This window comes from Malurus melanocephalus, unplaced genomic scaffold (genome assembly GCF_030028575.1).
Source record: "Malurus melanocephalus ecotype Western Australia unplaced genomic scaffold, MMel_1.1 scaffold_466, whole genome shotgun sequence".
In the NCBI taxonomy this organism is placed as follows: Eukaryota; Metazoa; Chordata; class Aves; order Passeriformes; family Maluridae; genus Malurus; species Malurus melanocephalus.
The window spans coordinates 355,903-381,519 of NW_026623698.1; the positions used below are offsets into that span (position 1 = coordinate 355,903).

At 38.8% G+C, this 25,617-nt stretch overlaps 1 protein-coding gene across 1 annotated transcript; it reads right to left on the reverse strand.

The window, feature by feature from the left end:
* On the reverse strand, positions 1-25,328 carry DNAJB14 (DnaJ heat shock protein family (Hsp40) member B14). Its single transcript, XM_057380676.1, has 8 exons — positions 25,136-25,328; positions 18,565-18,739; positions 9,124-9,269; positions 5,902-6,087; positions 5,454-5,548; positions 4,694-4,803; positions 3,300-3,472; positions 1-1,670 (listed from the first exon to the last, which is right to left on the reverse strand). Exons 1-8 carry the CDS (start codon positions 25,266-25,268, stop codon positions 1,546-1,548), a joined length of 1,143 nt encoding a protein of 380 aa, XP_057236659.1. The 5' UTR covers positions 25,269-25,328; the 3' UTR covers positions 1-1,545.
* Between the last annotated feature and the right edge of the window lie 289 nt (positions 25,329-25,617).

Below are 25,617 nucleotides of genomic sequence, written 5' to 3' on the forward strand. Positions count from 1 at the left end.
TCCTATCCTGCTCTAGATCAGAAGGAATTGCAATGAAGTTGGAGTAAGTATTTCAATTTTCAATTTAGGAGAAATATTTGGCTCCACATAAACTGATAGCATTGTTCAAAGATAGCAGTTTTCTCAAACAAAAAAATATTGCCCATAATACAAGYTATCTGGCATTCTCAAATACAAGAAACATTCCCCTGCATAACACTGTTAAAATGTAATCAACTACTGAACCTAAAAACATTTTCAACACGYTTTGATAAACTTTAAGTACACTGTACTTAGCTGCTTCAGAACACCTCTTTGCATCAGCAGGTGTGGCTACATATAGTTTCCATTTCCAGGCCACTGAGTTACATGATCCTCTATGTAGGAGCCAAACACTAGGCTTGCTCATTTCTAGGAAGTCAGTCCAGCAACATTCTGGTCCCAAAAAATGCATACCCTACCTCTTCTGACAAGTGATAGGTCTCAGACCATAGGAGGACACTGCAAAGCAGCAAAGCATTTAAGTAGTTGGCAAAAGGGTTGAAAGGCACATAGCTTGTCCTTAGCAAAATTTCCCTGTTCCACTTGTGGTGCCCATTGAGGAATCAGTGTTGGGACATAGCTTGAAATAAAAAAGTAAGAAGAAAATTGAAGCCTGCCAGGAAAAAAAAAAATTAGGTTGCCTTCTTTTGTTTAGTGTTAAGATTTTAGTGTTTCATGTTTTCCTCTACCCTTCCAGTGAAAATTAAGGAAGCTATGGATGCATGTTAACCATACGTATGGATGTACTACTACTGGAATACCAAATGGTAGAGCTGCTGTAAACTRTTGCAAGTACTAAAAGCAATGTTTGTCATGGTCTGTACAGCATTTGCAAATATTTACTTTGAAAAGAGATTAGTGTAGTTCTTATTTTTCTCAGCATTGCTTAGAAATGCTAAAAAACTACAACAGCTAAACTGCTACTCTACACCAGATCAATGTACCCCAACAGATATTCAGGAATATATGCCATTATATTTAAAAGTACCAAGTTCCTCTAAGCAGTAAACCTAGAAGATTTTACATAGAGTTAGAGATAAAATATTAAAAATTATTGTTTCAACTCCACACACTTGACATCTGAATAGGAGTGATGTAATCRTACTATTTATTCCATCAGTGAGACAAAATGTAGTATGGAACTAAATTTCTGAGATTTTTAAATAGAAAGTCATTTAACTCGTATATACACAAAGTTCTTTCCACAGGTATTTACATGGCAAATATGTTAGAGGAGAACCACTATGACTAAGTCTCTACAAGTATAGCATCCTTTCTGAGCTATTCTCTCTGCTGAAAGAATTCACAGAAGCTTTGAAGTAAATTCTAGACAATTAAAGTTACCTATATTTCACAGTAGGTAAAGAAGCCGTTAAATGATATTTCAGCATAAGGTTTCTGGAAACAGCTACACAGTAGAGTTTTACATCCACCCTCTTTTCCAGCATTCATGGTGAAACTAAATCTCTTCTCAATTTACAAGAGAGATAAGCACATAGGTAAGATGTGGAGTGTAACTGTAGCTCATCCTCCTCGGTAGAGGCTGGTCAGCCTTTCTAGCTCTTTGCAGTTCTCCATGGACATGGACTCTGCTTTCTTTCGGAGGCGGTCATCCCGATATACTTTYGCTGCATAAAGTAAGTCTGTTTCTTTAAGGAGAAAAGAGAAAAGATTTTTCTGGTTACAAACTGAATACTTGGTACATGATACATCTCAGGTTTAATCCTTGCCCATTTTTCCTTCTCTCTATTCTAACTTCCCCCAGAGACCACCTGACAGCACTGCTACAGTTTTCCTTTGCTGGATCTTCATTTTTGAACAGGCAAAGCTGTATCAGCCTTCCAGCTCCCTCACAATTCATACAACAGTATCTGATAAAAAAAAAAAAAGAAAAAACCCACCCCACAAAAATCTCCAACAACAACAAATCCCCTACTACTTCTGTCAGACATCATTAAACATTACAAATACAGGCCACACTCAGTGATCTTGCATGTTATTGACAGCTCCAGCATCTTCTCTGTGTCCAAAAAAATCCATTCTGAATGTTAAGCCCCCTTTACTTCAACTGATGCTGATTCAGACTGCCAGTATTCAGTGCTATTAATAATTAAGAGCTCTCTGCATTATACTGGCGCTCAACAGTTTGACATTGCTGAGCATTTGAATTCTGTAAAATCTTTTTTGTCACTTCAACTCAAAATGCAAGGCATTCTTAAATGTCAATCAACCCTGGGTAGATYTTAACTGTCAAGGAGATTAAATACACAACAGGTATTTTAAATCCATAAAACCACAAAATCAGCTGTTTCTATAAACAGAGAAAACCCATTAGGGGCCTCTTACTCAAAATCAATTTGGGTAATTTYCACAACCTGATAAATTACGAGTAGCAAACAACTGGACTGCATAAACTAAAGCTGGGCAGAAATATATGATTTGACTCACAGAAGTGCATTCTATTTGCTTCTGGTCAGTTTACTGACAGTTCATGAATGAATTATTTTTCCAGTAAGTTATGACTSAAGTTTACCACCTGAAAMGTTAAAACCATCTGGTTTTAATGCTGATGTAATTTTAACAGCACTGGTCTCACAGAGCTCACAAAATGGTCACAGATAAAAGAATAATGGTTAAAATTGATGCTGATTCAGAAAAGGCTGGTTGCTATTCAGTATTCTTACGCTTTAACACTGAATTCTGGGTTTCTGAAAAGAAGTAACTCRTTGTATAATACTAGATTGGAGAAACAGTGGCAAACTAAACCCCTGTTTTACAGGACCTGCTGCTTGTCCTTGGKTGCCTGGAAAAGCAATGTTTGCACAAACTGTGGCCCAAGGCAGATTATTTTACCATCTCTCTAGAAACACCTATGTAAGCTTCTGGTTCATTTGTTTACTTATATAAAAGCACCTAGGGAAATGAGCTATTGCCATGATAAAGTAATGTGGAAGGCATTAGAATTCTTAGAAATCATTCTAAATTAAGGACAGAAGCTTTGCCATTATCAATTTAGTGCAGTCTTTCATTTTCTGAGAAATGGTCACAGATAATAAAGCAGCAGGTTAAAACTGCTGATAATTTGCAATTGGTTGTTAGGTTGCTGAATAAAACTCAAAAACTAAGTGACACTGGGGACAGTTTTAAAATGGGAAACAGCRGGGAGCCTTACACTTATTTTTGCATTGAGATAATACAAGCAYTTCCTTTTTGCCTGAGGCAATTAATTTTTATAGTAATGCATGATTTAATGAAATTTCACATATTACCAAACTTACTTTGTTGCCTTTCYTTCCAGCAGTTATTACGAATGTTGGACACATAATCCTCTTCCACACTCTTTTCCACTTTCTGTAATGACACTCCTTTGTATTCATTTCTAAAGTCCTTGTTGACATAATAAATGACACCCAAGTTTTCGGTCTGCATTTTTATGACCTGCCCTGTATTTCTGCAAAAAAGGAGGCARGGGGGGAAGAGAGAGACTAAATATTACTTTGATTATTTTTTTACACCACAAATAGATTTTTAAAAAATATTGCCATTACAGAGTAATGCCAACACATTACTGAATTTGCTATTTCAAGACAAATAATGAAAGGAATGGTTCTATAATCTGCTAGAGAATAAAATTACTGCATTTACATAATRATTAAACTTCTGCTGCCTAAACACTTGATCTCAAAAAAAAAATCACTTTACTAGGACACTTCATATCTCTTTAGGTATGAAATAACTGGCATTAGGTATTAGGCAAATGTGAGTTTTAATAATAGAAAATTACATTGAAACTCAACAGAAAAAGAAACAGGTCATTATTCTGTAGAAACCCAGCACAGATATGTCCATTCTAAAGTGTGTGCTGCCAGCCCTGATACTTCCTGCTGGCATTCTGCAGATTAAAAATCAAAGACTGGACRCAAACATTTTGTCAGAGAAGCATTTCTAAACATCATAACGACTTAGCTGCAGAAGGGAAAAAACCATCATACTCCAGAAATAGAGAACTCTGCAAAAGAAACCTTTCTGTTGTGGGGYTAAGAGCTCTGCAAGGAACAAAGGGCCTTTAAAACCATTGTGRTGAGTGGGCTGTCCATCAGTTAGCTGCACGTTTGATTCAAGTTATTTATTTCTCACAAGAAAAAAAGGTTTATATATCCTACTGTAAAAACAGGTAAGTTTCACAAGCAGAATTCTTCACAAGAAAATGAAGATTTTAACCCTCACCTAGAATGAAGCAAAGAAYAGACAATCTTCCCAGCCCTTATCTAGCTTTACACTTAAGTAAGGAGAAAGTCACTCTCAAGTTCTTCATTTCCTACAGACAGAAATTACCCCMAGAAGMGTAATGAGCMTTAGCAGATTTCAAGTTTTGATAAAGTACATTGGAGATGTGAGCACCTTTGCAACATGTCACATTGCATGGACCTACTGCCTTGTACCAGACCTCCTAAACTCCAGCTATTGSTGACCTCTTYACTCTGTTACATTCTCACAGCATGTTCTTTGCACCTAAATTTTAAGTTCTGTTCTGCTTCATCTACACCTTCCCTCTCTTTCTTCACTGTGGGAAATCAAAGATCAACTAATGGATCAACTGCTTCTGAGTGGCAGAAGGTGATTACAACATCCTGCCCTCTGTTTTCAGGTAATGTAATGAAGCAYTACTTACGATCTTGGGTATAAGGCGTAAGGAGGGTTGGATACCATCAGCTGGCTCAATAAGGAGACAAAGATCAACACAATAATAGGCATCAGCTGAATGACCATAGAGAAACCTCCCTAAGGAACAAAATACATTCAGGTATTTCATTAATCAACATCAAATAAACAGGTAAATTTGTCAAGATTTAATRCTAAGTATAATTTTCTGCTTTGAGCCTCAAAAGCTGCTAGGAAAACAGTAACTGCAAACACTGTGGTATTGTCTGAACTTTCAAATGCATACACAATATTCACAGAGTGCTCAAGCTGCAAGAGCTCATGGGTGAGCATGGACACACAAGCAACTACCAAATAAAAGCTGGATTCAGCTACATTGTATGCCATGATTTGGTCTCATMTATACATATATATGTGATTATACAGGACTACAGATAATTCATGTAGGCGAATACTGAGCCCTAAGTTCAATTTTTACCTCAGCCCTAATAGATTTGCAAATGCATACAAGGATTGGTGGCCAGAATTAGTGGCATATTTAGGTTAATAATACCAGTCACCAGTAAGAGAGTGGCATACAACAACGGATTTACAAAACCAGGCTATTACCTTCTYCAATATGCATGCCTATTTACCAGTCAGTAGAGTTTACCAACCACCAACTGAGGTATTTTAAAATACCAAATCCTCCTCTACAGTGCAGAGCTCCTGTACAATCACATCACTGAAAGCAAACTTCACAGTTTGAAGCCAATGGTGCTTAAACTTACATCACCCCTCTCTTCCTCCCTCTCGTGCCCACTCTGACGGTGCTGGTTTGGATGGCTGTAGCCAGCACGACCATTAGAAAATGAGTGTACGCTACCTGAGGAAGGAACATCCACATTCAAATCATGYACAAAAAGACTTTTTAAAGGTCAATAAAGAAGCAACAACATAAAGCACTTTACTGCATAAGGGCACATAAAATGACATTAAGGTACCTTAAAATTTCAAAGCTGCCTAAAGTAAGTATTTTAAGCTCTACAACAGTAACCCCAAAGAACTGAACTGACATTTTCAGGATTTAGCAACACTTGGGGAAAAAAATAACCTGATGCAGATTTAAGGGTTGGAGTTCAAGGCTGGCTGGAGTAATTCTACTGTTTTATAATGCCATAATCTCTAATACCACTCTGGGCAGTACATCTCAACAATTATACTGAGGTATGCAAATACCTGTTGGAAAGGCCCCTCCAAAAAACATGTTGAACAGATCCTCTGGAGTAATATCTGCCTCACAACCTCTRTGGAAGTTGAATCTGCCGTTGCTAGGGTGATTGCATGTTTGCTCTTCGCTGCCTGTAAGGTCATACTGCTTTCGCTTTTCTGGATTACTCAGCACAGCATATGCATTTCCGATTTCTGAAGCAAGAAATAAAATACAACTCCCATAAATGCACGATAAAAGCTATTCCAGCATAAAAATTGCGATTTCAAAGTCAAAAATAGGCAGCAAATGATGTCATTYACTGTATGTTACAAAACAACTACAGTAGAAAAAGATCCAGAAACATCTTTACTGTTCTTAGAATASTTTCCACAAAGTTTCCCACCAACGCTATTCAAAGGCCTTTTATCCTGTTAAATGGGGCAGAAGGCAGGAGAGCTTTGTTTCTTTTTCTAGAGGAACACCTACACCTGTGGAAATCTTCTCTCTCACTGCAGTTACCAAAAAAGCATCAAGCATTACAATTAGACTCTGAAGCTGGGTAGTTTCAGTCTGCTCTAGCAGCCTAGCTTAAAAAACCATCATAGACTYGGTAGCTTTTCTTTGGTGTCATTTGGTAAGTGGTCATTTCTTCATCGTCTACAAGAGTGTGAATGTATTCTTCTTCATGCTTCTGAAGGTATTGTATGGATTACATTAATAAATACAATAATTACATCAATACATTAATTACGAAGATGTGCAGGATGTAACATGAAGAATACAAGGTGTGCATGACAGGGACATGTGTGTTCCTAGGGCTGTCAATAGTGTTTGGCAGACCTGGCCTGGATGGTTGTCCCTGTTTATGCCATGTTATCACAAACCAACAGCTTCAATTTTGGCAGTAGAAAGGAAAAAACCTAAGTTAGATAAGCATGGAAAAATCAGCAAGAAAACGCACACATTCTGCTGACTTTATGAGCATTTTTCTCACTGTGCACAGGCATAATGCTCTTGCAGATTGAAGCAAAGTTTCTGTTGCCACTTGATGAACAATCTTCACTCAGTCACATCTTCATTAATCCTTTCTGCCTTCCTTTCTACTCTCTCCTCCAGGCCTCTCCAACAAAAGGCTTCTTTTGCAAGCAACCAAGCCAAGGCAGAGGGATTATGATTTTYAGTGTTGAAAAGCCATCAGTCATCAAAAAATCGTGAAAGGTGCAACACTGTGACCTCAACACAGGCAAATTAGACTGTGGCTACATAATTAGTATTYGAAACATTATCCAATCTAAGAAAAAGTTAATGAGTTTTAGCTTTGTGTCTTTTAAGATGCCCTTAGAAAAAATCATTTAGCAATTCATTTAAGTGGGGGAGAAAACCCAAAGAAATGAAAGCCTGGTATTTTCCACTGAAAGCATCATATAAACTGACATCAAATAGCGTTCTCTTGSTCAGTACAAGGATAAAATTGGTAGTAAAAATTTAGATTTTCCCAACAATTAAAAATTTAGAGAGATAAATCAGGTGACTGCACATAAAGTGACAGCATACTGTCACAATATACCTATTTGTTATTTGCTCTTKATTATCTGGTGCTAATTCACAACAGATTTGATTCCAATATAATTTTCTTTTWAAAAAAYGACATAAAAATGAAAAACAAGCCACTGCTCAGAAGTTTCAAATGAAATATTTTTGATGAAATTGGTAAAAGACAGTAATAATCATTATATTTGCACAAACTTTTWAATTTAAAATTCACTTCAGTGCGACTGCTCAGTACAGTAGAAGAGTAGTACTAGGTAGGTCAAGATATAAGTACCTTGCCTATCATGAAACTCAATTCTGTTTYATAATGTGACCTTTCCTTAAAATAAAGCATTATTAYGAAATAAAAACTATTATTATGAACTCCTTTTCTCGGATGTCAAAAACTGATCAGACACCTTTAAAGGAAAACTAAAGCATAAATTTWCTCAGCCATACAAAAAGATTACAATCATTTCAATGCAGAAAATGCTAGTTTTCATTAGATACTTTTTGGTCAATAAGATTCCCCCAGAAAATTTTCTATCCATTTAATCATCTAGTTAGGAATCAGAAAGTGAAATTAGGCTGAAGAAATCAGACTTGTACAAATTGCTCATTTAAATAAAATAATTAATAAACTGATTTTTAACATTTTAAAGATTAYGTAAAATGCTCTTAATAAGGAAGAACTATTTTATTCCTAGGGCCTGAGACAATTTTATAAGAASAATATATTTTTTTAGATAAAGACTTTTAGATAAAGACATCACATAGCTGTATTAAATCAATCAATAGAAATCAACTTTCCTGCTCTGCTGTATCTACTTTTCATTTGGAATTGTTAATATATTATTATAATTACCTCTTAAAGTCTGTATCAGAAGTCTTGCTCAGGATTTTTTTTTCTTTTTTTCCCTCCCCAATTTAAGTGTTTTATCCGAATGATTTTTTCAAATGTCTGCATGTAAACCTCACACAGGAAAAAAATAAAAAGATGCACCACAGTCAGATTGTTTATTTATGCATCGTCATTTCTTACAGATTCACATTTTTCTTCATCTGAGATGAATGTGTAATTTTCTTTAAAAAGCTTTTCAACACTTTCCCTTGTGCAGGGCTAAGCTGGACAGCTTTAGATAAGGTCAAATCAGACGTGAATTTTACCTAAATAATGGTCAGAGGCAATTACTCATGTTTGAATTCATGTGTTTTTGTGCAGAAAAGGTAGTAAAAGTTCACACATACAAAGAATTCTAAGGAAAAGGTAACTTAGTGTGGCACATGACTCAGTGTAACCTGCACTTTGYTATCAAGGAGTGCTTTCTTTTTTTCAAGCTCAAGTAGAATAAAGATTCAAGGTAGGAAAATTCAATGACTATGTTAAGTCAAGAACAATAAAAAAAGTTCAGTTGGGTTTCACAGATCAAGTATAAAAAAAGTTCAGTTGGGTTTCACAGATCAAGTATTTGCTCCCTGTACTGAACATTACAATTAATTTTCTGAAACCAAGCCGTATTGCCAAAGCCCATGCTATTTATCTATGCTTCTAATATAATAAAGATCAAATATTCTCTTTAACAAAAATGTGAGTTTAACATTAGCTAAAAGATACATAGAATACTTTGTAAAAAGACAAATGACCAATAGAGATAATTATCTTTTAATTGCATGATGTTTAATCATAAAAGRAATGTTAAATAAAAATGGTATTTTACTTTTAAAAGCCTCTGTTGCTCCAGGTGCATGGTTTTTGTCTGGGTGGAATTTCAAAGCAAGTTTTCTATAAGCCTTCTTTAGGTCTTCTTCACCTGCATCCTTTGACACTCCAAGGACTTCATAATAATTTTTACATTTCTTTATACTGCAAAAGAAAATGAAGTAAAATGTTGCAAACAAAAAGATGTAAAAGAGGTGTGTTAACACAGAGCTTCAAATGAGGTAATACCTTGCACTGATGCATTATATTACATCTCTGGCTTTCAATGTGAAATACTTTTGAAATATCCACTCTAGAAACAAAGAATGTCAATTTTTCATAMTAAACTCACTACTGAGCTTATTACATACACTTCTTTCATTTCTWCTGTAGAACTACCACAGTTGCAATAAAGGGTTTTAGTTTGTAACTACTGTAGCATTTCATTCACAATGATATTAATTGCTGTTAAAATAATGCATAAAAAGAAGGTTTTKAATTTATGTTGCAGAACTATCATGTAAGAAAATCTGTTTTGACTGTAAACAGCAAATGCACTTCAGTATGAAGGATATAAAACAAAGCAAACAATACCTCCCTTWYTCCAAAGAAAAGTCAAATCATACCACCACTCAAGTACTCACTTTTCAGGGAATAAAATGTGAGAATACTTCTGCTGCTGGGAATACAACTGGATCTTAACAATCCTTTTTAAATATTTATGTAAATTCAAAGACACAATAACAGCTCCAGCAATTACATATTTAGCTCATGTCATATAATCAAGTGTAGCATTTTTTAAAACTCCGAAAACTCAGAAATATTCTTTTTGTAGCCTCTCATCCAGACAGGAAAAGCAAAAACTGGAAATTATGTAATGATTTGGTATATTTTACAATACCCAGATGAAAGAAAGCAGTTACAGAAGAAGAGAGAACATTAATCCTGTGTGGGCAGGAAGAACAGAACAAACCAATAAACAAAGCTTAACAAGCAAACCAAGTTACTTAGGTAAGAATTCAGAAAGTTAGAAAAGGCTGAATTCMAAACTTGCACTGCAGAAATGAGGCATACTGACACTGGGTGCATGCCAAAAAAAATAGACTGGTCTGAGCAAGAAAAAGAAATTACATCCATAAATACTTTAAAAGCTTCATGGGAGTCTCATCACGTGGCTGTAACTGTGTCTGTATTCTCTTCAGTGCACAAATTTCTATGTAACTATGGATTTAATGTTGCCAAGACTATACACAGGGAAGCCAAGTGGAAAACAAGKGGGCAAGCAAGCCTTTGGCATTCTCATGAAAGAAGTCTGGGTATCCTGTAATTAAAGGAATGTGAGCATCAGAAGCACAACCACGCCATCATGTGTGGTCCTTTCTACTTCACAGATTGACCAAATCAAGTTTCATTTGAGGGATCCTGTTTCCTGTGTTCAACTACAGGAGCTTTTATGGAAGCCTCAGTGTAATGCTCACAAGAGCACTGAACTGAATGTATGCAGGCAGCTGCCAACACAAACATCCTGTGAAATAAATATAGCTCATTATATTGAAGTAACATTTAATAAGCTCCAATTAGGAAGCTGATAGAACTAACTAAAAAGAACACGGTGAATCCATCAAGAACAAATGGAAAGAAAATGCATTAAATTATACTCTTGAGCACTGGAAACATTTTTTTGGTAATCTGTACAAGCAGAAAGAAGTGTGGTAGAGTTCAGATCCCTCAATCCATAGCCTCAATACCTGGATGATTTATAAACTTTATCAAGAGCTACGCATCTAAATGTGTAACAGTATCAAAGTAAGCTTTTATTTAATGAAATTGCTATCTCAGCATCCAATCAAAGTTCTCTTCAGTAATTCAGTTTCTGAATTATCTGTTTGTGGGCCAGACTCTTCAGAACTTTGGCTGATATAAAATTACATAGCAAGCCAATGTTTAGCAAAGTTATTTTTTCTTTTAGCATTAAAACTCCAGTGTTAAATATTCATTCAAGTGTTTTTAAGCACTGTGTATCCTCACCAGCTCTCTCCCTCAACAGCATACGGTCATTTTTCAGGAAAAAGTAAAACCATGGAAATTTACTCATTTGCGGATCCAAATGCATTTATTGCACAACTCTAGGATGCCAAGAGGAGAAATATGGGGAGAAAAAGAACAATGCAATAGTTGCCAACCTGTTCTTCTAACTCCCCAAAACACACTTGAGAGTTTGCTCCTGATCACAACCAAGGAAAGTGTTCAGCCAAAGTGTACACATTTTTGTTTTCTCTTTGCAAGACTTAACTAGTGGTAAATGAAAAATTCTACAAACACAAATGTGCAACATGCATACACATATGGCAATTTTGCAGAGTTCAGCAGGACTTTGGATTAGGCAGATGAAGCTTTAAAGCTAAAAAAGATGAAACGATTCTACAAATGCATAGGGGCCAAAACCCAGATCTAAGCCTGGAATTTTCATCAGTGACCTTATGCTATGAAGCCCTTGCTACACTCTGCCATTAGCAAACAGTTTTACACCATTGCTTGGCCATTTCAAAGCAAAAAGCATCTGGACTATAAGTAGCTAGAACCTAGTTAATGCAATTTCCTACTGGGAGGGAATCAGTGACTTTTGCCAGGAGGYTCCTGATAGAGTGAGCACAATTCAGGGCAATCCCTACTGGGTAACAGTTCTGTTTTCCTCCCCTCAGCTGAGTCCATGAGAATTTTGCACCAAACTTGCACTAGAATGATGGGGCAAACAAAGCTGTTTACAAGGTGCTTTCCAATTAAATAAACTCATCAGTGTTAGTGATGTACTCCTGAGAGGCAAAACTACAATGCATCACAAACTCAACCTGGAAAGTCAGTTTATCACAGGACAAACTGTGGGATAACCACAACAAMTCACCATATCCTCACATCATGCACAGCTGTGCAGTCCCACAAGGGTTCTCAAACACTGTTGGAGCACAAGTCCACCACACCACTGCCTGAGATATCCCATCCCTCCTCATCCTTTAAGTGATGGGGATCATGGGCTTTGCACAGAGATGCTCCAAGTCTTCTTTCCCCAAACTCCACTCTACTGATGAGAAATTTCTTTCCAGCTGCTGGAAGTTGTTGGAAGCCATGGTCAACTTAATCTTTGTCCCTCACAAGATGCAGACTTTTTGGACATATTCCTCACTGCTTTTCTGCAGCAATTTATCTCCCTCCACACTTTTCTCTAGTAGACTGACTCTAACAATCCTCACTYAGCCAGAATCCCTCCCCTGCATCACTGAAATATCCTGGGGAGTTTTGTCATGTAAGGCAGGTGCATGGAAGGATCCACTCCTTTCTCATTTCCCTCTTATTACAGARAACACAAATCAGCTAGTAAAGGCAGGGAAAAATTAAGAGTAAAACCARTGGAGGTTTTGGAAAAGCCCCATTACTGATGTTATTGCTGGCTTTTAATTGCACCTGAAACYGCTCCAACACTCTCAGCATGAACAACTAACTTTCTGAATGTGGCATTTCAAATAGTTGTTTGTTTGGCCTTGCTGCCTGTAAGGCACTGCTGTTCCTATTGCTAATTTTCTTGCATATGTAAACTCCACACAGATGCTCCTTTTTAAAATTCTAATGTACACATGACTTGCTCTTACTAACTGCCCATTCTGTATTGAATGGGTTATTTTTGTTCTTTATTTCTGGCTTTTTAAAAATTTGGTATTTTCACTGATACTTTGCTTGGGATTTTGTTTTGTTGTGAATTGTTTTTCTTGTACTTTTCATTCCTGATTGCATCACTTCTGTAKCTGAATTACTATCTAATTATTTCTTAGGTAATTTGTCTCCTTATTGAATTGTTAGTCTTYTGCCAACACCTTGGCACTGTCCTTCTGATTAACAGATTTGCTGGCTGTTCTGGAAATAACACCTGATTTTTACAGAATAGACTTCTCAAACAGCACRAGAGCAAGTGATGGCCTACATTCAKCCCCAATCTGTTGACAGAGGGATCTCATTGCTCTTGCAAAGCTCCACTACCCCATCTTGCAGCTGACAAGGCACCTGCAGTAGAACAGGTCAGCCAACTTCASACTGCAGCACCAACAACTCTGCTGGATGCTGCTCCTCTCCACGCTCTGATGGCTGACAGCAGATGAAGCCTTTCAGGTCCTGAAATGTCTGTTCTCACCTGCAGGAACTCTGGGGCTACAGCCACTGGTTCTCCTGTGACTACGAAATGATGTGATCCTGCTGCTGTGCTTGTCAGATCACTTTTCAAATCTACAATTCAGATTAGGTCAGCATTGACAGCTTTTATCAGATTAACAAAACCTATCAGAGATGCTTGCATTTCTGTATCAAATACCTGCAGCAAAGCACAAACATGAAGTTTGGAGTATTTCAGAGGGTCTTCCAAAGTCTCTGTCTACATGCACAGGACAGCCCAAAAGATAAATACTCCAACCAGAARCTTGTGAAGTGAGCCACAATTATTTCTCCCAGTGGTAATCTGAACTGAGCAGCAATGTGAATATTAGTGACAAAGAACCCAGCAAGAGGAAGATATACTGACTTGTGATCCTAGACAAAAACACAGTAAAATGCAGACCAAAATCTATTCAAGTCAAATTTACAATTATGCCAGAGAGCCTGAGGCAAATGATATCTTRCAGCTGAGTTGGGAATGGGCCAGTCACAGTTTGGGTGACATAAGCACAGCCTGCAAAAAGTGCTCTAGATTGGGAAGWGAAGGTCACAGCACTGTTGAGGAACTCCAGCTGGTACCAGCATAYCCCTAACTATCCCTATCCCTGCATTTCTGAAACAAATGCAGCAGAAGTCTCAGATCTCTGTTGCACTGATAGATTCAACAACAAATTAGGGTGCTTGTCTTACTACCTTGCTCTTGGATGTACCTGATCCGTTTGTTTTTACTGTGTATTATATGAAATATTCAAGGTGGTGTTTACATCAGCGTACTTTTTCTCCAGATTTTATTCAAGCTTTTAATTTAGTTACAAAAAGTGTAAACTAAAGCAGGAGCTTTCTGACAAAGTCCATTATGTCTTCTGTGCCACTTTTCCAYGACAGGTTCTGTGACTATGATTTCCACCTTAATTTCTCAACCATTCAACTGGAYATTTCAAAAATTCATGGCAGCTCTACAGCCTAATTAAAGGCATGCCCTGATTTCTTTGCTTTGTTGGACTGTGGTTTTTTTTTTGGTTTTCATTTCAACACACATTGATTGCTCTTATTAATACCCTTCCAGTWAATTATCTTCTCAACTTCATGCTAGAAAAGAACAATATATCTCCTTTTGCTGAATTTGCAAAAGTCTCAACAGAATGCCTGGCAAAAGTCAGTCATACAACTTATACTCCTAGTTTGACCCATGAAAGGTGCAGAGGTGATTTTTTGATATGAATTCAAATCAGGCTACTGATTATTCTTGACCACTATTGGATGACACTTAATCCTGCCTTGCAAGGTTTCCACAGAACTCATGCTTCTATTGGTTTGTTTTGGCTCTATCTCAAAGATCCAAATACAAAATTTCATTCTTGTCCTTTCTTCCAAGAAGCAGGCACTGGGCAAGGCAGGAATAGCAGTATTCCACCACAGTTTTCACAAGACAACAACACAAATTTAGCATACTACTAATCACGACAGCTTTCTTCCAKATGTCAAAAAGGCAATATGGAATTTATACAACAGCTCACTCACTAAAAAAGAGACCAAAGAGATCAAACACAATGTGAATTTTAAGATTAYTTAAATATATACACATATCAGAAACTTTTTTAAAATCATTTACCAGACAACAGATAATACACACTTCACAGAATAAAAAGAAATGAGAAATATTAATACACAGAAGACAAATTATCCTTTTCTTTATATTTTATGCTTGTCCACAAGGATGGTCTGCAGACTTGCTACCAGTGGGCAGATATGATGAATAGGATTTGTTTGAAAGCAATTAAGAACTCTGATAACTAATCCTGGCCAGTACTACTTCAGTTACTTCAAGTGAACTAGAAGAAAAAAAGAATTTACAATTCAATTTTTACAAAAATGTTTMATTTCTTTATSTCAGCAAAAAATCCTAATTTTTTKAAATTAATGAAACAATGGAGGAATTCCATTAAAGCAAAGACGACAAAATCCAAAAGGAAGTTCTTCTCTTTTTTTTGTTGTGCACATGATTCCCACACATTTGTCTTAAGCTGACGTTGCTTGGGCAGCTTTCAGTTGCCTACAGACTTCCAGGGCACTTTCTCTAAAAAGACATTAGGTCTACTTTGTGAGTCCTAGCATATTTTTGCTAGTCTCCTGGCATGTTGACATGMAGGTCACCTTAGGGTGTTAGGGCAACYTGATCCAGCTCCCAGTGACAAGATAAGAAACATTAAGAAAAAGATGTGTGTACTACAGATGGTATTTTCAAAGCATTTCCAAAAGTGCATTTTCAAAGTGCTGTGGTATATCTCATGCTTCAAACTGTCACACTGAAATAGCGAGCACAGTTCCCACAAAGAGCAGCACTAYCCAGCACTTATGCAATCAGAGGAGATGTTACATCTTACACTTCTCCCTCTTGAGCAACTTGCAAGCTCATGTAATACTCTACAGAACTGTTATGGTAATTTGCTAGTGATCATCAGTGTCCCCTGTGTATGTGGAAAAAATAAAACCAGCACAGAGGTGATTGTTTGTACTCACACCTACTCACATTACTAGTGCAACCCTGATGAAAATTAATGCAGYTAAATTAAGTTACATTGYTCCAAGCATAGCTTCACTATGCTTYTTAAATCTGCTGTCACGAGCAAATTCGAGATAGCTGGACAACTCCAGGAGCTAACCAGGGATCTAAGCCAGAGAGCTTGGGGTCAGTACCCTGTCTGAGGGCTCACTAAAGCTTTCAACAAAAGTATTGGAAATGGCATGAAAATGTAGTTAAAGCAGCAGTGTTTTTCCTCTGTCTACATTCAGTTACTGAGTACAAAAACTCCTAGAGGAAAGAACACTTAAGGGATAATGACCACTTTTCAAATCATGCAYATGCAAACCAACTTTCTTTGTCCAATGTCAAATTCATGCTGAGATTTATTGAATTTATTGAAGTTTATTTTCAATAAACTTCAATTTATTGAAGTTTAAAGATTTTGCTACTTTGCTGTCTATAAACCTGTTCCCTTACAGGAAAAAAAAGACAAAAATTGGGCAYGAAATACATTTAAAACCACCTCTTTTTACGCACCATTTCTTTAACCAGCTCAAATGTCTGAAAACCATTCCACTGCGGTATGGCAGAAGCATATGGTGGTGACAAGTTCTATTCTTTAAAGAATACCCTCCCCAGAGGGGCATGTTTCATTTAATTGGCAAAATCTGGGGCCTGACTGAAACAGTATCATATGCTGCTTGTCATGTTTCCAGCTAGAAAGCTCATTCTCACTGCGGTTTAAACATGAACTTTCTCTCAGTTATCATCACTGAATGTGTTATATTTTTCCATTAAGTTTTAGCTCATTGTTTGTCTTTGATTCTGTTCTCCTTGGCCAGGCACACACATTTTTTAATTCTTAACCACAGTTTCTTAAAGTGTTTTTTACACTAACAACATGACAAGCATTTCAAAACTTYCAATATGAACTGGAAACTTGCTCTGTTGGTCACTGCACATCTAAACCAAAATTCAGTCTCTCTCCAAAGGTTCATAAATGATGGCAGCGTTACCCAAGCTAACGTGAAAATATTGTTTTAACACGTGATTTTAAGTGATATGTAAAATACAAATAAACACGGGCTGTTCTGTAAGGTATTACAATTGCTTATTTTGCAAAGGCCTGGACAGGTTTTAAAACTCCATATTTAATATTCAATATTCTTGAAGCAATGTTGCATCAAGACTATCCTCAATGTGCAACTTCTAGAATACCCCTAATTCTAGYCCTGATCTCAACAAACTGGATTAAGTTTATCTTGCATCAAACAAATCCCTTCAAGAAAGCAATACCACATAAGCCTACCAGAGAAAAGTCTTGGCTCTAGAGCACCATTTCAGTCAAGACAAAGTACACAACACACCTTCTGGTAAAACAAACAAGACAGATCTTGCAGAGAGCCTGATGTCAAAGCAGACTGCAGCTCAGAATGGCGTGTCACAGGTGAGTGACTACTGGCACTAATACAGCAYTCCTTGCAGCAACTTTTTGGGACTATGTTACATGCTTCTTTTGATCTAAGCCTCATTTTYTTCTTTCTGGATATTTTGTCTCACACATATGTACACACAAATTCCGCATTCATTTTAACAGTTGATATAAGGTAGCCAAAAATGTACAGGCTATCCAGGTTTTACTTTAGATGTATCACAAAAGGCAGTAACGTTAATGAAGCAGAGAYGATGGCAAATGAAAAGTTCTAGCAAAGAACACCAAGATGATAACCATGTGAGAGCTGCTGCTGTCTGCCTGCCTGAATGCAGAGCTTCTGTAGCAACAAAGAAAAGCTACTTCTTTCCTCACTGGCAGCACCACTGCACAGATTATTGAACTTCAGGAAGATCCCGAGATAGAATCAACAGCAACCTACGTTTCACAGACGCACACAAAAAAATCCCCCCCAAATTTCGGTTATGCATAACAGTTCATCCAATATACACAAACTAAGAGACAGGGACCTCTTGATTTCCTTTCAAGCTCCCTTGAAAATATTTGGGCTAGGCTTACCTGAAAATACAGGCGTTTGAAGTGTGCAATTTCCTGGCTATATTCCTATTTCTTTAGCAGAAACCAGGGCGCATATCAAACCGTATTTTTCTTGCTCCTACAGCCAGCAAGTCTGTACTGATAACATGACTTACTTGCCTCAAAAGGACATTTTTATTGACCTTTGTTTCTTTTTGCACATCCTTTTGTGATGCCTCATGTTAATACTATCAAGCTGCACTGAGCAGACTTTATACTGCAACTCAGACTATGTGTTTCAGTGCTTCTCAGACACCTTTACTTCCAAACCAAAATCATTGTAACATTTATCTAAGACCAGATTGTACAGCAAGATAAGCTTGAAATTAAACTTTAGGAGTGAACGTATATCTTCAGTATAAAAATATTTAMTACAAACACTGTCCTGCAAGTTGTACTACAGAATTTTCGTCACTTCTTCCATTTAGATTCCATGAGATCTACTTAGTAACTATTATGAATACTATCTTTACATAAAAGTAACCTTGATGGTTTAAAGACAGGAGTAGCATCTTTCTTGCAGAAAGCGACAGTGTTTCATTCACTGTTTAAAACCAGCAAAACTCCCCTTTTACTTCTAGTCAAAGTTCAGTAGAAACAACCCCTCTGAGCTAACCTCAAACTTTCTGCTGTGGCTGCTTTGGGTGCTAAAGTTCAAAACATATGTACATAATACACAGATGAAAAGCAGTGACATATTTAAGCCATACCTTAATACTCCTTCCATTTGGTCTTTGTTGTAGCCTTTTCCACTTTCACCTGCAGCAGATGCATTGYTCTCCTTCGTGCTATTGGACTTATTTTGATCACTGCTACTGGCTGGTTTTCGGCAGTAAGCGCCTCCCCCAGCAGTACTTCCATTCTTCACAATAGCTTCCAACAAAACTATAAAAACAACAGTATATCATAGTATCATTACAGGTATCAGTGATTAAGTCAGGGCTCTCAAGTAYCTTAAATGAGAGCACCACATTACAAAAGAGTAGCTGCTACATCCTCCTTCCTAACTGATCATCACTTTGYGCCACAAATGTTTCTGAAGCCAGTCTAGCAATTCCTTTTTGTGGCCAAATTATGGAATAGTGTTTCAAAATTAGTGACTGGACTCCTTCCATCCATCTCTTCGAAGGTAATGTAAACTGGAGAGAATCTGCCTCGTTTCTAGATGTTTTTAGAGGCACTGAACCTGTGCCTTGGGGCGAAAACATCTCAACACCTGAATAAACAACTGTAAATTGTAGAAGAGGAACTATCCTTATACTCCATAGAGTATATACTATATCTATACACGCTATAGAATCTGCAGATTATTCCACACAGAGATCAAGCCCACGTCCTGCACATTTCAGTTCCTACAGGACACACCAATCTGTAACCTGAGTCATTAGTGGCCACAAACTGATGCTCTATTCCTTCCAGGCAGTATCAGCTAAAATTCAAGCCACTGTTAAAACGYCACAAAAAAAYTCAGGACCAGACATCTACACCCAGCTCAAGACCTGMATCTYGAATCAGCTGGTGTTTGCTAGTCCTTGAAATCCTCTTTCATTCCATGTTCCAGCAGATCTGAAATTTAGCAGTTTTAATAAACATTATACACAAATTCAGGTTTTTCTTTMTCTATATAAGCCTATGTGTTTTGGGGGTATCTGTCTGGCCAATGAATCAGAAACAATACCATTCTAACATAAAGCACACAAAGTATAATAGAGCTCAAAGATTATTAAATAGTGCAGCTTTCCTGAAAACACATTCCTTCAGAGCAAGATGGCAAACTTCATAGGCCCAATTAGTTTTGTAAAGGAGTTAATATCTGCATTAAAAATGCACTAATAAAAACTGCAATGGAAAAATGTCCTGTCCACTGTGAAAGCAAAGCACTTTCATCTAGAAAGCTAGTGAGAAGAATCCTTAAGAATTTTCTCCTAAATTAATAAAAAGAATTCTCCTCTACCTAGCATGGTCTCTTTGAGCAGCAGCAAACTGGGATCCTATACATCGTAGTTTGTATCTCACCAGAAAGAAAAGGAACTGGTGCTGTGTTGAAAAGGAGAGCCACCACTTCTTAAAAACTCCTAGTATTTACTTTTACATTCACTTATTAGTGAATAACTACACTCAGCATGAACAAGAAAGTCAGCTGACTTCAGAGCTGATCCTGCACTCTGCCTGCCTCAGCAAGACTCACAGACTGATCAGATCAGGCTCTTTACTGCAGATATAAAGAAACAACTAATATTTAGATGTCTAGTTGTAACCAAGGGATGCTTTCASTACAAATGAAATTTGGAGCTTGAAAACAGGAGAACTGCAGTTGCATTATGGATTACAACGGAAGTACATATTCAATATTTGCAATGCTTTATTCCAGTATCAGCCATCATGGCATATAAAGTTTTAAGGTAAATGAAGTAGTAACTCCAACAGGGTGACCATGTCTGCAGGTTAAGAACTAATGAAGAACAGAGGCCTGAACAGAGCCCTCAGACTGAAGAATTGTCAGTCTGAATGTGATCCCAATAAGTTCTAACAGAAGACAAAACAAAAAGATAATTCTTTTTCCATCCAGTGAGTATGACCTTTAATAATGGTATCATGTAGAATCCTATTGAACATGTGGTCCTCTTGAAACCATGTTTACTCAAAATTTGGAACTTCCTTGTTTTATACTGGTATTGCTCTAGAAATCTCTCATCCCCGCTCCAACGTTTATGCAGAATCTGTGGGAGCAGAAATGGCACAAACGCAGGCATGGGCGACAGTTTGCATTTTTAACAGCCAGTGTCTCTTTACAGCAAGAGTAGATCTAAGATTCTTAATGAATAGGTTTGGTTGTAGTATACTTTAAACATTGCTATTTTCTAATCACCTTGTCAGASCTCATAATGGAGCTGCACTGCTAAGAAGACAACGCGGGATGCTTAAAAAAAATTCAGATACATTASTGTGAACTTCTTAAAATAGCACGACACAGCATATACAAACATGCTATTGTTCTACACTGGAAAAGAAAACCACACAAAGGATATGGGGCCATTGTTTTCTTCAAATTAAAGGCACAGTTTAGATATTCAGAAAAAAAACCTGACTTTTCTGTGAACTGCTGRTGGTAAAACCAGCTGTTAGAACTCATAGTACTAACAGTGTATTAAAGAAAACTTTCACTGTGCATCTAGTATTTCAAAGTAGGGCATACAGGGAACCAAAGACTTATTTTGTCAGCAGGTAAGACAATGAATCTTATCTCTGAATGTGCTGAAGCCTTTCTTGTGTGTACTATTACCTGCTGTTGAATGAAAGATCCTTGGACTACATTTGATTCCATTATGCATTGAACATGACCCCCACACACACACTTTCACTAATGSAAGAACTGTTTAATTCAGAATTTGTCCTAACGCAACAGCCTAAAAACTAAGGCGACRTGCTCCCCAAAAAATTGTTTTTAAAGGCAGCATCAGAAATGGGGCAAGAAAATCTTAAGAAGCACTGAAAAATAAAGTTTTCCTTATCACTGTTTTCTGCCTTCAAACAGAACGTCACCTAAGTCCAAAAAGAACATCTTGTCCTTTGGTATCTTTAAGTSCACTCTTAAAAATCTTTTCCATACAAGCGATTAGGTTCCGTTCACTTGCAAGATGAATCATTAGCAAAATTCAAAATYAAACARTTTTTTKAACGACTGAACTGTAAAACAATTTTCTAGCAAAGAATGACGTCAACATGAAYACTGCTACTATGAAGTCATTAGCTCAGTATAATTAGATAAGCACTGACCTTACATTTCACACTAGTAAAGCCTTAAAATAGCACTGCTGTAGTCAGCGTATTTCAGGCAGCTTTGTTTAGCAAAACTAAACTTCACTGATGATTGAACTAGTGCTGAATGCCCTTTAAATGTAAATGTTGCCAAAAGCAGATCACACACCGTATTGTTTTAGAGACAATATTTAAAACCTATTCTCTGTCCTTTTACAATCGGCTATAACATCAGGAGGAGGAAACTCCCACCAGTAAAAGATTCAGCATTACTGCTCTCATTGCTTTTATGACTGACAGAACTTCATTTATGAAATGGTGGGCAACTGTTCTCAGAATTATACTAGAGGTAGAACACATGAAGCATCTGCAACTTCWGTGAGAAATTAATTCAACTATCTTCTAACTCATACTCCAAAGAGAAAAATAAGTGAGCAGAGCAACAACTGGGGCTGCACCACACTGTCCTATTGATACCTTAGGATTTTTAGCTTCTATGTTTTCATGCGTCTACATTCTCTAGTAGAACACTAAAACTACCTTTCTCCCTTTTTCAGACAAAACAATCCCTCTCTGAGCCCGAATCCAAGGATACCTCGCTGCCTCAGAGCCCTAAAATACGTGAACAACAGTGAGCTGGGGGGGGAGTAAGTTTGGGGTGGTTGATATCATCACCTGAAAATATCACTGGCGGATTGAGGCCCAGTATGTTAATAAGACAGAACTTATAAAAGGTGAAGATCTCGTAACTCGGTGTCCATTTTGGGTGCAGCCTCAGGAGAAGGCTTTGTCTGCCCTAATGTACCAGTAGGCCTGTTAGGCCTGTATTAAAGTTGTCTATTCTAATTCCCTTAAGTTTGTTTGGCCTCTGTTTCAGGTGAACCAGATTGATAAGGCATCAGTTCTGGCACACCAGAAAGGGATGAGGAGGCTCCTGAGAATCCCCTGGACCGAGTAAGATCCAAATCCCCTGCCCTGGCCAGCTTTTGTGGGGTGGCCACTGTGATCCAAGCGATGCCAGAGTCCAAAAACTCAGCAACAGAGGCATGTGAGTAAGCAAATGAGAAACTGTGCTGTGGTTGGGGGTTTGAAAAGTTAACTGAGTTCTGCACTACATGCCCAGAAATTGAGAGTTTGAATCCCGAGTGTTCCTTGGTTTTGTTTCGTGTTTCAAGCGTAGGCACGGGATGCAGCTTCTTACATGGGGAGACTTGCTCTCATGACTCCAATTCCTATACATCACTATCACCATGTAAATCTAACAYATCATGACTATAAAATAAGAATTTATGTTAGAACTAAATGGGCTCAYTGCTTCTTTCTCTCTGGTATGTGCTACGATACATCTTGAATTACTTGAATTACAAATTATGGATTGGATTTTTTCTTCAAGTGGACTCCCCACTAAAATATGTCAATGAGAGCAATTTAATTTGCTCTTACTCAGTGTAAAATGACAGTTGTAATTTACTGCACACCTTCCAGAACCTGTCCTGAAAACAGGACATTCTGCATCCTTGCACCTTACTGCACCTTTAAGAGGGCCAYTTAAGTGCCTCAAACTTTAAAACCAAAATAAATTCAATGAGTTGGTGTTGTTTTGGGAGGAAATGAGGTGAGTTTAAAAGAATTAACAACCTCCAAAGCCTGAAAACTGGAGCACAGAAATATTAGAAGTTTAGAGTCCCCTAATTTCTAAGTACCTAGTTCAAATCAGGCCTAAGGCCTGAATTTTTTCAGTGGTATTAGRGCATCTGCAAATCTCTTTGGCTTCAGATGGAGCTTTAACTGCCCACCAGTTCCACAAATCAGGCCCTCGTTTCAAGCTGAATACCTGAAAAATGAAGCACAGATAATTAGCTGGTCACTAATGGAAACAGAGGGAACTGACTTATTTAACATCACAGAGAAATTCTGTGAAGCTTTTAGTTTCAAGACACAATTCCCCAGATTACAGCCCACTACCACAAGGCCATCTTCTTTTCCCCAGGTCTGTGCCTCATTTGTGATTGATTTTGCTAACTTCCAGTGAATAAAACAAGCGTCCTACAAACAGTAGCCCAATTAGCCATGTATTTCTTGCACTGAATACTTTATAATGGTGGTTATGTAGTACAGTGCTACTTAAAAAAAAACAAACCAAATGCTCAAAACAAATCAGATGAAAGAGGAAGATTTTTTTTTTTCCTGAAAGCTACTCTAACTCTTATCTTTGAGATATAAGATAGTAATGAGCTGTATAAAGCAGACAAAGCTATTTGCTCTCATTGGTGGAGGAAGCAGAGTTGAAACTCTCTGCCTTCCTGCCTCCTGACCAACAGAGCWTCCAAAAAGCTTAAAGTATTTTCATGCAGGTCATGTTCTCAAGCCACAGAAATTTAGGGGAATATGGCAACATCCATGCTATCTTGGAGAAAAACCAAACACTTGAAAAATGAAACACTGATTTTAAAAAAAGCACCAGTAAGACCTTCATTTATTGTTTGCAAATAAAAAGTAGTCAGGAGATAAGAGGCCCAAAAATATTCACTGCATCTTCTCACAGCAACTTCCTGCCAGGACTTCGCCCCAAACTTAYATTCTAGAAATGGGCAATGCTGAGGCCTTTAAGCAGCACAAGGCACTGAAGTTGTTCCCACTCCTTCCACAGCATAGATCATGTATGTGAGAACAAGAGGAACGCAACAAGTCACTGCTATGTCAAAGGTGTTTYAAGCTGACTTCTGGCACTGTGTGACAGAAAGACTCCATGACAGGTAACACTTCTAAATGCACTGAAATCTTACTACTATTCCTTAAAATAATGTTTTTCTAAACACCTTTTGTGAGAAAGATGCCAAGTATTTTTCAAGTTTTTAATATGGAATAGTCAWAAGAGCTAATTAAGTCTTAAGGGGAGCGAGCCACATATTCCATTTTCTCCATGAAAGGTAAACCCGTGGGCAATTCTATGTACAACCAAAAGGCAACCAAGCCCAAGAAAACCCAAACCACAAGTATATTAGAGGAYGAAGTCACGGTCCACTCTGGGGCTGCAGCTCTTATTGCAAGCTATTACAGAGGGGTAATTCACACTGACAGAAGAGAAGCCAACCCAGCCTGTCTCGGCCTGGGGCCCGAGATGTCCTGATGTTAATCGGGGCTAAGCCTCGTCTGTATGGCTGCGTTTCTACCGACGGCTGAAGGGAGGAGGGGGAACGCAGGCGAGGAGCTGGGTCGGCCCGGGGAGATCCCCTCTGGCRCCGCGGGAGATAACCCCACTGTTCCTCACCGCCTAACGCCAGAGTCATGCATCTGCGGGGCAAGCCGCCTGCCCTGAGCGCTGCTGCTGGCCACACACTTCGGCCTCCTTTCCCCGCCAGAGCCCCCGGGTGGCTTTGAGGGCCGGGCTCCGCTCGCCTCAGCCTGTACATCCCCCCGGGGGAGGCCCCCCTGCGCCCGCCCTCCTGCAGGCCCCGCCACCGCTCCGGGCTCGTCCCGACCGAGCCGGGCAGCGGGAGCGGGGACCGGGCCGATCTTCACCTCGGGCCGTCTCGGTCGGGTAGAGCTTCTGCGCCTTGCCCAGGAAGCGGAGGGCGCGGTCGCGGTTCCCGGCTTCCAGCGCCTCCCGCGCGATCCCGATGCACTTCTCGGCCTCGTCCCGGTTCCCCTCCATCAGCTTCTCCTTCCGCCGCCTCCGCCCGCCGCAGCGCAGAGAGAAGGGCCCCGAAGCCAGAGCGGAGGCGGGCGGGGCGGAGGGGCCGAGAGCTGCGCGGGGCGTCAGGCGGGGCTGCGCTCACTCCGCAGGGCTCATCCCGCCGCTGCTCCGGCGCTGCCGCAGCCCCAGCGCGGCGCTCGCACCGGCACCTGCCCCTGCCCAGCCGCCCCTTCCGGGCCCCGCCGCGCATGCGCCGCCCCGCCCGCCCCGGGCTCCGCCGCTGCCCGGCCTGGAGCCGCTGGAACGGCCGGGAGCCGCTGGAAGGGCCGGGAGCGCCGGGATGGTCCCGGCCTGGAGCGGCTGGAAG